Consider the following 13,322-nt stretch of genomic DNA (forward strand, 5'->3'; position numbering starts at 1 on the left):
CTAGGGCGCAAGAAGATCCACAGCAGCTCTTCATGACCTTTTATTCACCATCACCTCCCCGAAAGAGTCTTTTAGACTTCTTTTCTTAATTGCTACCCCACCTGTGAAATTTTAATAGCACAGATACGCTGTACATTTATGGACTACAGTTCTTTGGAGAGTCAAAAACCATGAATTTTTTCACCTTTAAGAGCCGATTTTTCTCAGCAGAGATGAAATCTTACATGCATCTTTGATTCTTCTCCCCAGTCAGAGGGAAGTTAGCAAAGATTCACTGTTATCGATACATGTGCAAAGAATATACAGGCATGTATGGATGATGGTAGCTTTCTTTTAATTAACAGATATGTTAGGGGAAGCACACTGATTGAAACCGCCCACCCTGGCCAGGCACCATAGTAACTATTTGCATGAGTTGTTTTATGACAGGAGATCCTGATAAGGAATACGGAACTAATAAGCCACCACCAACCGGAAGAGTTCGGGAAAGGTCGAAAGGAGACACCGCGTGTCCATCCACTTCCCAGAATCCTTCTCGCTAGCATTCATCTTGGCTGAGCGATGCCTGCGCCACCAGGAAAGACTCTGAATTAGAATGATTGGCCAAAGACCACCCGGAAACTAATCCTATCACCATAAAACCCAAGACTTCGAGCCACATGGCAGAGCAGTTCTCCTGGGTTCCCTCACCCTCCTGCTCTCCACCTGGGTGCCCTTTCCCAATAAAATCTCTTGCTTTGTCAGCACATGTGTCTCCTCGGACAATTCATTTCCGAGTGTTAGACAAGAGCCCAGTTTCGGGCCCTGGAAGGGGTCCCCCTTCCTGCAACAGATATGACAATGTAAAATATTTACATTTTACACAGTAGAGGGTCCAGTGTTAAATAAAGCACCTCCTAAATTTTAAAATTAGAAAATGTCCATTTTCGCTCATGTTAAGACTGCATGGGGACTTCCCTGGTGGTCCAGAGGTTAAGACTCCAAAGCAGGGGGCCCAGGGTCCATCCTGATCTGGAAATGAGATCCCACTTGCTGCAACTGAAGATCCCGTGTGCCACAAATAAGACCCAGCACAGCCACATTAATACATATTTTTTTAAAAAAGAAGTTACATACTGTATGACTCCACTCATGTCATCGTCCCTAAATGTCAAAACTCTGGTGACGGAAAATGTGACCAACATAGGGCAGTGGTGGATATGCAACTCGAAAAATGTAGCACAAGGGCGTTTGTTTATGACTGGGGGAAATTCTGCATCTTAATTATAGTGGGGGTGCAGGAATCTATATGGAGGAGGAAACTGCATAGAACTATACATCAGGGGCTTCCCTGGTGGCTCAGACAGTAAAGAATCTGCCTCCTACGCAGGAGACCCGGGTTCAATCTCTGGATCAGAAAGATCCCTTAGAGAAGGGAATGGCAACCTACTCTGGTATTCTTACCTGGAGAATTCCATGGATAGAGGAGCCTGGTGGGCTACAGTTCATGGAGTCACAAAGAATTGGACAGGACTGTGTGACTAACCGGAGAAGGCAATGGCAACCCACTCCAGTATTTTTGCCTGGAAAATCCCATGGATGGAGGAGCCAGGTAGGCTGCAGTCCATGGGGTCGCTAAGAGTTGGACACGACTGAGCAACTTCACTTTCACTTTTCACTTTCCTGCATTGGAGAAGGAAATAGCAACCCACTCCAGTGTTCTTGCCTGGAGAATCCCAGGGACGGGGGAGCCTGGTGGGCTGCCGTCTACGGGGTCGCACAGAGCCGGACACGACTGAAGCGACTTAGCAGCAGCAGCAGCGTGACTAACAGTTTCACACACACACACGCGCGCGCGCACGCGTGCAGAAATGAAGTCTGTACTCCCTCTTGCATTGCACCAATGTCAACTTCCCAAGCTTAACATTGCACCCCCATAACAGGGTGTCAGCCCTGGGGTTCACGGGACTCTGTGCACTATTTTTGCAACTTCCTGTGAATCTATAATCATTTAAAAATACAAAGTAAAAGCCCCAGCAAAAGACAATGGCTGTTGATTCAGGTTTCTCTGGAGTTCTCCAACTCTGAGACTTGAAGGGGAATCCTCGCTGGCTGGGCACCAGCCCCTGCCCTTTCTGCAGCCAGAGTCAAGGCTGACACAGCTCTCAGCCAGCTGCGCTGTGAGTCCAAAGCGCCTTTGATCCCTCCCTGTCCGTCTCTCATCACTTAACGCTGCCTGTGTTTCACGCTCCCTGACTGATCTCCATCGTTTCATCCGGGCCCTTTGATGACTTCGCTCTGGTCACTTGCTAATCCAGCCAAGCTTCCTGCCTCCCACTAGGTTTTCTTCCATCTTCTCATCATCTCCTTTGTTGCTGGCCCTTTGCTGGGCTGAGAGGCCATGACCAAAATGCCAGGAGACTGAGGAACTACTGACCACAGCTGGGGCCTCCCTCTGGCCTGAGGAACACTAAGCTGACCCCGGGACTTTGGCTCACGAATTCCGCATTCCCAACCAAGACTTATGATTTAATGGGCATCGTTTCATAATACTTTGAAATTGGAGTGCTGGGAAAATCCATCGACAGGTGGTTCCTTCTGTGGGTACTTGTGGCCAGAGAACTCATTCAGGAGCACTACAGAGGCTGTTGAGTTTAAAGAATCAGGAGGTGGGGATTCACACAGTCGCATCACCACTTGCCAACAAGTGGTTACCTCTCCTAGAGACAGAAATAACTCATTCTGGACCTATAGATGTGCTCCAAGCAGATGATAAGACAAAGGCGGGAAAGGGATCTGCAAATAGGACAGCACTTTGCTAATCAAATTTATAAGTTACTACTCTAGTGACTTCCTTGGTGGTCCAGAACCCACATGCCACAGGGAGAGATCCAACATGCTGTGTCCTGCAATTAAGACCTGGCACAGCCAAATTTATTTAAATATAAAAAATAAAAATTAGTACCCTAGTTTTATCTTTCTCTTCTTAGAACATTTTTTTGCAGTTGCCTCACTGGCGGTTCCATCAATGTCTTTCTGTCATTAGACAAACCGAAGATGTCCCATCTAAAGGCAAGGAAGCTGGAGTATCTACAAGCTCCACCCTGTTGTAGGTTGAGAGATGTTCCCAGGGACCCTAATCCCTCTATGCTTACAGCCTAACCCAGGTATTAGGCAAGCAGACGTCTGAGGACAAAGAGAGGGTCATGGATACTAGATACAGAAAACCATCGGTCCAGAAGGAAATGGTGACAGCCAAAATGAGACGAGTGGGCACTGATGGTCTCTGCTGTAAACACAATATTCCACAGAGTGCTGATCTACATGGCCTCCCCAGTGGCTCAGCAGTGAGGCATCCGTCTACAATGCAGGAGACAAGGGAGACGTGGGTCTGACCCCTGGATCAGGAAGATCCCTGGAGGAGGAAATGGCAACCCACTCCAGTATTCTTGCCTGAACAATCCCACGAATAGAGGAGCCTGGTGGGCTACAGTCCATGGGGTCCCAAAGAGTCAGACGCAGCTGAGTGACTGAGCAGGACCATAACTGTTCTACATATCTAGTGCTGCCTAAAAAACCACCCCGAAACAGAGTGATCTATCACCACAAACGCGTTTGTTTTGCCCATGAATCTACAAGTCGGCAGGGCTCAGTGCAGAGGACCAGTCACTGCTCCACTCAGCCTCAGCTGGTGGTACAGCTTGGAGGATGGGATTTGGAATCCTCTGGATGGTCACTCCATCGCACATCCAGGGGTTGATGCTGGCTGTCGCCGGGACCGAAGCAGGAACCAGAGCTGGCACACTGCAGATGCTCCCTCCACCTGGCTGCCTGGGCTTCCTCACAACGTGGCAGCTCAGTTTCAAGGGCACAGAGAAGCCGGGAGAGGGGGAAACCGGGCAGAAACTGCATTCTTTTATGACCGAGACTCAGAAGTCATGCAACAGTACTTCTCCTGCCTGTTGGTTGAGAGCAAGTCATGAGGCTAGCCCGTATTTAAGAGAAGAGGGGCACTCGCTGGTGGGCCAGTGGTTGAGCATCCACCTTCCAATGTTGCGGATCAACACTTGATCCCTGGTCTGGAAGCTAAGATCCCACCTGCTGCAGAGCAGCTAAGCCCACATCACAGCTAGAGAGAGCCCGAGCACTGCAATTAAGACCCAGCACAGCAGCCAAAACTTTTTATTTTTTTTTTAAGAGAAAAGGAATTAGATTTCACACTTTCAGAGACTCTGCAGACGTATTTTAGAGCCACCACACTGTACGCTTCCATTCCGTTTTACAAACACAGAGCATTTCCTCTCTGTCAAGCATTTTGCTGGATACCAAGATGACAGAAAAGGACAATCCATTTCAAAAAGAGATTTTAAAAAGAATTCTGGAGTCAGTGTTTAGGTTCATTGCCGTACTTATCTCAAGAGTAGTTTTATAATTTGCATGAATTTTTGATTAATGCTGATTTCTTCAGAAATGATTCAGAAATACGTACGTTGTTCGAGAATGCTTTTGTGCTCAGGGCCAACACTTACGGTAGGGCAGGTTGAGCATGGCACAAAAGCACCTTCCCCTTCCCCAAGGAACCAAGGTCGGGAAGAAATCCAAGTTGCACCTGCTCATCAGACTGTGCCCTGCTGCTGGGCTGGTTCATAAAAGGGTGTTTTCTGGTTCCATGTGCTAAACCATTCACCCCTATCTGGAGAGGGCATCTTTTATTTATTTACTCAAAGGTACCAAAAAATAGAACATAAATGACAGAAGCAATATTATTAAAAATTTAATAAAGATTTTTAAGAAATATGTAAAAATATTAATAGATGTCATCACTGCGTGGTGAACTATAGGAGGCTTTTATTCACTTTCTGTTGCTTATGTGTATTTTTCAAATGTTCTATAATGAACACATACTATTGTTGTGAAGAAAAAAGTAATAATAAATTCTTAAAGTCATCTGACAAGACCCATTCAACTGTACCTGTCAAGCTGTCCAGGGAATGGAGCAGAAAAACCCCCTTGAACTTGGATCTGACCCTGGACCCTAGTTTGTGACCCTGAACACACTATCTTTTTTCTCTGGAAAAGTTTCTTCATCTTAGTTTCTTCATCTGTGAAATGGGTGAACAACACCCCCCATCTTGGGTATTTTTTGGGACTCCCAAAATCTCAAAAGAGATCTCAGAAGTGAGCGAGCTTTGGAAGCCATAAGATGCTCTACAAATAGGAAGAACATTTCAACCCAAATACCCTCAAAGTAAAGGGTAGGTCCAGCAGGGACCCACGAGAATCAGAACTAGAGCGAGGCAGTGAGCCACTGGCCCTGGGTGCAAAATCTAAGACCACCTCCACGACTCGCTCACCTGGATAAATAACACAGCCGTGTCCTGCTCTTTTTAAAACAACTTTAAACTTTTTCTTTTGTATTGGACTATAGCCAGTTCACAACGCTGTGATAGTTTCAGGTAGACAGCAAAGGGACTCAGCTGTACATATACACGTATCCATTCTCCCCCACACTCCCTTCCATCCAGACGAGCACAGAACGGTGAGCACACTTCCCTGTGCTATACAGCGCGTCCTTGTTGGCTGTCCATTTTAAACGTAACAGTGAGTACACGTCCATCCCAAACTCCCTAACTACCCCTTCCCCCATCCGAACTTCCTCCGTAAGTTCCTTCTCTGTTTATGAGCCTCTTTCTGTTTCGTAAATTCATTTGTATCATTTCTTTTGAGAGTCCACTTTTAAGGGGTGTCATATGATATTTCTCCTTCTCTGATTTACTTCACTACTGTGACAATATCTATGTTGCTGCAATTGACATTATTTCATTCTTTTTAATGGCTGAATGATATTCCATTGTATGTATGTACCATATCTTCTTTATCCTTTCCTCTCTCAATGGACATCTAGGTTGCTTCCATGTCTTGGCTATGCTGCAATGAACATTGGATGCACTGCTTTTTTAAAGCCTCCAAACACCCATGGTGAACAGAATAGCAACATCTGTAAATGAAGACAGGATCTGATTCAGCACCTCCACCAGCCTCCCTCTCCTCACCCTGGTCTCGACCCTGAGACCTGGACTCTAGAGCAGAAGTGATTGGAGGTTTAGCGTCCAGGAGGGGAATGGCCTGAACTCCAGGTCATCCTTCTGGTCTGGAGGTCGAGCCTGAACCAGGGTCCAAACCTCCCAGCCTTTAACCAGGAGTATTTTCCATCATGCCAGGTGGTATCCCCCCTACCAGGATGACGCTTTATGGAAGATGTGTGTATGTGGGTGTGTCCCCTGTCCCCACCATCTATGCTAAAATCAACCCGAACAAGCAGGTGGTTTTCTCCAGAAAAGCCAGGAGGCTTAGGAAGAGCTTTAACGCTGCCCCTGTTTCTCTACATTCTCATCCACATTTTGAGAACTTGGTGTTTCAATCCAAAGCTGAGCTTGAAAAGACTGAAGCCCCCTTCAGTAGAAATAGTAGGCCCTAAGACTGCTTCACAGGAATGCTTTCTCCAGGATGATGAAAGATGCATTGGAGAGGGTTTCCATCCTTGACTTGCTCCCTTGGTGGAGGGTCAGGCCCTGCAAACAGCTGTTGCTGAGTTGCCTGAGGAAGCTGCCCACAGCTGAACCGAGAAGGCAGCTAAACCGAGAAGGAGTCTGCATCCCAGCTTCTCTTGCCCTTCATCACAGCGCTTGTCTCCATCTGTAATTACATGTGTGACATTTGATTAATATCTGTCTCCCCACCCCTCCCCAAGCCCAGGCTTTCAACAGGCCAGGGTCTGCCTGCCTCCTGCTCACTGCTTCTCTCCCAGGGGGAGCATGGAGTAAGGCTCCTGGACATATTTGCTGAATGTATGAATCATGGAGTTAATTAAACCCGTGAACTAAGGCAAAGTCCTTAGTTCTGGAGGTCTGGAAATGAGTAGAATACTAAGAACAGCAACCCCGATTTACACTTTCAAATGAGAAGCCCGGTCCGAAGCTCTGTGCGGCGGAGACGCATGTAATCGCCACAACTCTCTCGAAGGCAGGTACCACTGGGAGCCCTGCCTGTATTAGGGCTGAGGAAGTGCAGACATGAGAGGCTTAAGCCGTTGGCCCATCGCACTCTGCGGTCCCTCCCCGGTCACCGAGTCCAGGCAGAAAGGTGATGCTCATGGCAGGTGAAGGGAGGGAGATGGGGTAGCAGACCACACCCTGATCTGCCTTCTTCTGGGCTTGTCCCTCCTTCCTCCCCCCAGTCCCTCTTTCTTGATGAGTCTGGTGGTCTCTGCTTGTTGTGCCCCATTGGAGCTGGGGCACAGACAAAGCAGGCCTCTCCGCTCTCACACCACACTGACCCTCTGAGCATCTCAAGGAGTCCAGAGGTTTACACCGCCCTCTAGATACAGATTCTCCAAAGCACTGGACCAAGTGGTTCTCATCCGGAGCAACTGTGCCCCCCACCCCCAGGGGACATCTGGCAATGTCTGGAGACATTTGTGATCGTCACGCCTGAGAAAGGGATGTAATTGACATCTCCTGGGTAGAGTCCTAGACAGCATATTTAAAAGCAGATACATTACTTTGCCAACAAAAGTCCATCTAGTCAAAGGTATGGTTTTTCCAGTAGTCATGTATGGATGTGAGAGTTGGACTATAAAGAAAGCTGAGTGCCAAAGAATTGATGCTTTTGAACTGTGGTGTTGGAGAAGACTCTTGAGAGTCCCTTGGACTGCAAGGAGATCCAACCAGTCCATCCTAAAGGAAATCAGTCCTGAATATTCATTGGAAGGACTGATGTTGAAGCTGAAACTCCAATACTTTGGGCACCTGATGCGAAGAACTTTTTGAAAAGACCCTGATGCTGGGAAAGATTGAAGGTGGGAGGAGAAGGGGACCACAGAGGATGAGATGTTTAGATAGCATCACCGACTCAATGGACATGAGTTTGAGTAAACTCCGGGAGTTGGTGATGGACATGGAAGCCTGGTGTGCTACGATTCATGGGGTCGCAAAGAGTCGGACACGACTGAGCAACTGAACTGAACTGGGTAGAGTCCAGAGATTGGGCACCCCATCAATGCACAGGGTGGCCCCCACAACACACAGTGATCTGACCTCAGACTTCACTAGGGCTGAGGCTGGGAAGTCCCAGCCAATCTGACCCTCTGTGCTGAGAAGTATTCCCAGGAATTCCCTGGCAATCCAGTGGTTGGGACTCTGCACTCCCAGTGCAGGGAGCACGGTAGTCCCTGGTCGGGGAACAAAGATTCCACAGGCAGCACAACACAGCCAAAAATAATAATAACCTGGAAAGCAATGTGCACGTACGTGTGCTGTCGTGTCTGACTCTCTGCGACCCCATGGACTGTAGCCCGCCAGGCTTCTCTGTCCATGGGAATCTCCAGGCAAGAATGCTGGAGTGGGTTACTAGGGGATCTTCCTGACTCAAGGATGGAATCTGCATCTCTTGCATCTCCTGCATTGGCAGGTGGGCTCTTTTTTAAAAAAACATTTATTATTTATTTGGCTGCTCCAGGTCCTACTTGTGGCACATGGGATCTTTAGCTGTGTCATGCAAACTCTTCCTTGTGGCATGTGGGATCTAGTTTCCTGACCAGGGGTTGAACCTGGGCCCCCTAGCTTTGGGAGCTCAGTGTCTTAGCTACTGCACCAGCCAAGGAAGTCCTGGAGGGTGGATTCCTTATGCTACACCACCTGGGAAGCCCTTTCAAAGCAAAACATAATTTAAAAAAAAAAAAGGATTCCCAGCTGCCACCTGGGTGGGTCCGCTTGGACGTCCCCCGGGGTCTCGTGTCCTCCAGAGCGGAGTCACAGTTTGCACCCCTCCTCCAGCACCACCAGTCGGCCGGCCTTCCAGCATTTTCCAGTTCTGGAAACGCCAGTTCCACTCGCATTACTCTCCCACCTGGGAAACTGCTATCACCTGGGCACGTCAGGCACCCACCCACTTCCGTAACCCCATCACCTAAACGCCAGCTCTGAATTCTTCTTGCCTTCCCATCACCTCCACCCTACCTGAGCCCCCACGCTCCCTGCACCGACCAGCCTCTCTGCTGGCCTTGATCCCTGCAGCTTCACCACCACCCACTCTGGCCCGTCACCCACGCAATGAGCAGAGAGATCCTTCTCAAGCCTGGAAGTGTCGCCTCTGGGACTTCCCCGGAGATTCAAGGGTGAAGACTCTACATTTCCAATGCAGGGAGCACGGGTTCAATCCCTGGTGGGGGAACAGAATTCCCATGTGCCCCACGACTCAACTGAAATATAGAAAATAAAAGCATCACCTCCTCCAGAAAAACCCCCATTTAGTACAGCATTTCCTTCTAGAGTGAGGATAGTGTTCTAGAACGAGATGGTGATGCTTGTTTAACACTGTAAAGGTGCTAAACGCCCCTGAATTGTGTGTTTTAAAATGTTTAAACTTTACTCTGTGGATATTGGACCACAATTTCTTAAAAACTGCCCCCTTGACCTCTGGGCTCCTCTCTGTGGCTTCCACAATCTGGGCTCTGCCTCTCCCTCTAGTCTTGCTAAGGACTCAGATCAGTCACTGGGCTTTGCTGGGGACTGGAGCAGGGCGCGGGGGGGAAGTAGACATGCCTGAGATCTTGCGAGCGGAAATAGTGAAGCAGTGAGATTAAGAAAGCAAATTAGGCTTCCCTGGTGGTCCAGTGGTTAGCACTTCGTGTTTCCACTGCTGAGGGCCCAGGTTCAATTCCCAGTCAGGGCACTAAGATTGCACAAGTGGTGTAGTGCAGCCAAAAAATGATAATAAAGTAAATGAAAAAAAATTAATTAAAAAAAAAGTAGAAACTTCCCTGGGAGCCCAGCAGTTAAGAATTCACCTGCTGATGCAGGGAACACAGGTTTGATCCTTGGTCCAGGAAGATCCCACAGGCCAAAGGGCAAGTAAGCCTGAGACTAGAGCGTAGCCTCTGCTCAAAGACCACAAGAGAGGGAAAAAAAATGATGGCTGCTGGTTTTAGATGCTGCTTTTGGGGTGATGTGTTATGAAGCAACAAAGAAACAGGCAGCTGGTCAGCCAGCCTCAACCCGTGTCCCAGACCCACCTCTCACCAGAGGTGTGTGCTTGGGCCATCATTTCCCCTCTGGAAGCCTCAGTCTAACTTCCCTAGTGGCTCAGATGGTAAAGAATCTGCTGCAACGCGGAAGACCTGGGTTCGATCCCTGGGTCAGGAAGATCCCCTGGAGAAGGAAATGGCTACCCACTCCAGTATTCTTGCCTGGAGAATCCCATGGACAGAGGAGCCTGGTGGGCTACAGTCCATGGGGTCACAAAGAGTCGGACACTACTGAGTGACTTCACTTTAGCCTCAGTCTGCTCGTCACGGAGGAGAGAAAAACAGCACGTGCCTCACAGGTGTCTTCAGACAGAAGAAGAGAGAGTACGCTCAGCACGTGACAAGCACTTACTATGTAGCTGCGGTTACTATTCTGATGTGTTTTTTAAAGTACAGATTTGGCTACACCAGGCCTTAGCTGCAGCGTGTAAATCTCTGGTTGCAGCACGTGGGATCTAGTCCCCAACCCGAGATGGAGCCCCAGCCCCCTTGCATTGGAAGTGCAGAGTCTTAGCCACTGACCACTAGGGAAGTCCCTATTCTGATTTTCCAGAACAACCCTGGTTATAGGGCCTGTATTCATTTCCCAAGACCACCATGACAAAGGACCCGAAACTGGGCACCTAAAAACAATAGAAACTTATTCTCTCACAATTCTAGAGGCCAGAAGTCTAAGACCAAGGTACCAGGGGACTTCTCTGGCTGCCCAACTTTCACTGCCAGGGCCCAGCCTCAGTCCCTGATCGGGGAACTAAGATCCCGCAAGCTGAGTAGCATGGCCAAAAAAAAATTTTTTTATGAAAAAAAAAAATAATAAGATCAAAGGTCAGGAGGGCCACGCTCCATCTGAAGACTCCAGGGCAGGATCCTTCTTCCTGTCTCCGGAGGCTCCAGGTATGCCTTGGCTTACGGCAGCATAGCTCTGTAAGCCGGGTCCCCTCTCTGTGTGTCGGTGGCTTCCTCTGGCTTCTTATGCCTGCCAGTGCAGGAGACAAAACAGACTTGGGTTTGACCCCCAGGTTGGGAAGATCCGCTGGAGGAGGAAATGGCAACCCACTCCAGTATACTTGCCTGGAGAATCCCATGGACCTGGTGGGCTACAGTCCACAGGGTCGCATAGAGTCGGAGATGACTGAAGTGACTCAGCACACGCACACATGGCTTCTTATAAAGACACCAGTTACTGGATTTACCCTGGTACAGTGTGACCTCGTCTTAACTAATTACACCTCCGAAGATTCTCTTTCCAGATGAGGTCGTGTTCACAGGTACTGAGTTACGAGTTTTGGAGTATACCCCTGAGCCCACCTGTGTGTATGCACACACGTGCCTGTTCACCTCCCACTCTTTTTTGACCTCATGGACCATAGCCCACCAGGTTCCTCGGTCCATGGGATTGCCCAAGCAAGAAAACTGGAGTGGGTTGCCATTTTCTCCTCCAGGGGATCTTCCCGACCCAGGGATCGAACCTGCATCTCCTGCATTGGTGGGCAGGCTCTTTACTACCGAGCCACTTGGAAAGCCCTTGAACCCACAGCAGTCCCTTTGCAAGAAGGCGACTACCTGAACACACACGTCCCCTCTCAGGGCCTCACGGGTGAAAGGTGAAGGTCAGGTGTGGACATCAGGCCGTCTAGGACTGACGCCAGCTGTGGTTCCGTGGTGCAGAATCAGGACCACGTCCTCGGTGAGGAGGAAAACCGACAGCTGGCTCCAGGCATCACAGGTGAGGCCTCAGCTCGCCACTCGGGCTCCCCCAGGCTGCTGCTTCCAGGCAAGGACTCAACCACCCAGGGAGGCGCAGGAAGGAGCGAGCCCCACAAAGGAGCGGGGAGGCAGGGGACGCGGGAACTCAGCTCTCCCAGTGCATAAATATTGTATTAGTCATCCCAGGCTTGTTCCTCCTCTGGGGCTCTGAGTATTCCATTAAATTAAGCATTTCTAATTGAGGAAATAGAAAGGAACACGGAACAAATGCCAATGTTCTGAGAAAATCCCCATATCCTCCTGACGGGGAGAGGTCCGCTCCCCAAGCTGTGGTTGGAATACAGGCAACTTAACCTGGTTGCTGTTGAAAGGGCAGGATCTCCAGGGACAGCTGCATCAGGTGCCCTGGGGCAGGGGGATCCTCAGACCCCAAGGAGGGTGGAGGCGGAGGCAGAAGCCCGTGGCTCAGTTGAGTGATCAGAGCAGCAGTTTTGGGTCTCGGTCCCGGCCCATGACCTTGGAGCGTCCTTGGCCTCGCTGAGCCTCTGCTGGTGTGCATCTGATGGTGGGAACCACAGAGGACGCGCCCCCCTGCCCCTTGCAGGACAGTGGCAGGGGTCAGATGGGAGCCAGGAATTTAGGAAACTCTCAAATGCTCCCAGGTGTAAGTCAGTCACGTCTGCTGGGTGACCCACCTTCAATGGTGCTCCCAGGAAGCTTCCAGAAGAGGCCAGAGCAGATGACCCGTGATTGGGCCCAGCAGGGACGCCTCCTACGGACAATCGGGGACATCTAAGCAGCCGGGAGGTGATGTGCTCCCTCTCCACCAGCCAGTCCTCCCGAGAAAAGCTCAGACCTGCCGGGGAGGTGAGAAATCGAGACCTGAACACGAGAAGGGACTTTCCCAAGTCATCTGTCCAGGAAGCAAAAGAGCGCGTTCCCAGGAGCACGGCGGCCCAGGCACAGCCCGAAGCCTCTCGCTGCCTGAATCATGCTTTCTCCCCACCAGCCTCAGCCCCACTTACAGAGTCTCTTGTCCCCTGGCTGGACCCCTGCTTATGAGAGAGGGTGACGGGGTAACGGCCGCCAGAGAGCCAGTAGAATAGGGGACGCCATTCCCCTAGGCGGGACTTCCTCGACCCAAAAGTCACATCCACACCTAGGGTTTCGCAGGACCTTGTGACAACCTGTTTGGCTGACTGGTGTGTTCCCAGTGCCTGGCTGAGGACTTGGCATGAAACGGCTCTCAGGAGAAACTTGTGGGATTGAACTGGATGAAATGGGCTTGGGGAGGATGATCCGTGTGCCCATTTTACAGACAAGAAGACTGAGGCCCAGAGGGAGCCAGGGACTTCCCCAAAACCACGCCCCTGAGCTGGAAGAGGTGCATCGGCTGTTCCTGGCCTTTCTCAGACCTGACATTTCACAGCTCCCCAGTCTCAGCTGGGCTTCCTGAACCTCCCTCAGCCTCTTCCTGTCTTTCCCTCTTCTTTCTCTCTGGACTTGGCTCCTTCATTCTCTGTCTGTCTCTGCCTTCAGTCCACTCCTCTCT

The 13,322-nt window shown here is 49.9% G+C and overlaps 1 protein-coding gene across 1 annotated transcript in view; it reads right to left on the minus strand.

Annotated features, from left to right (window-relative positions):
* Nucleotides 1–4,147: 4,147 nt before the first annotated feature.
* TMEM114 (transmembrane protein 114) overlaps nt 4,148–13,322 on the minus strand; it is a 29,584-nt gene continuing 20,409 nt past the window's right edge. Inside the window, exons 3-4 of the mRNA XM_024985072.2 lie at nt 12,466–12,626; nt 4,148–6,675 (exon numbers count right to left, since the gene is read on the minus strand). Coding sequence (XP_024840840.1) covers nt 6,613–6,675; nt 12,466–12,626 — 224 coding nt within the window. The 3' untranslated portion in view covers nt 4,148–6,612. The remainder of the gene's footprint in view (nt 6,676–12,465; nt 12,627–13,322) is intronic.

Source organism: Bos taurus, chromosome 25 (genome assembly GCF_002263795.3).
Source record: "Bos taurus isolate L1 Dominette 01449 registration number 42190680 breed Hereford chromosome 25, ARS-UCD2.0, whole genome shotgun sequence".
NCBI lineage: Eukaryota > Metazoa > Chordata > Mammalia > Artiodactyla > Bovidae > Bos > Bos taurus.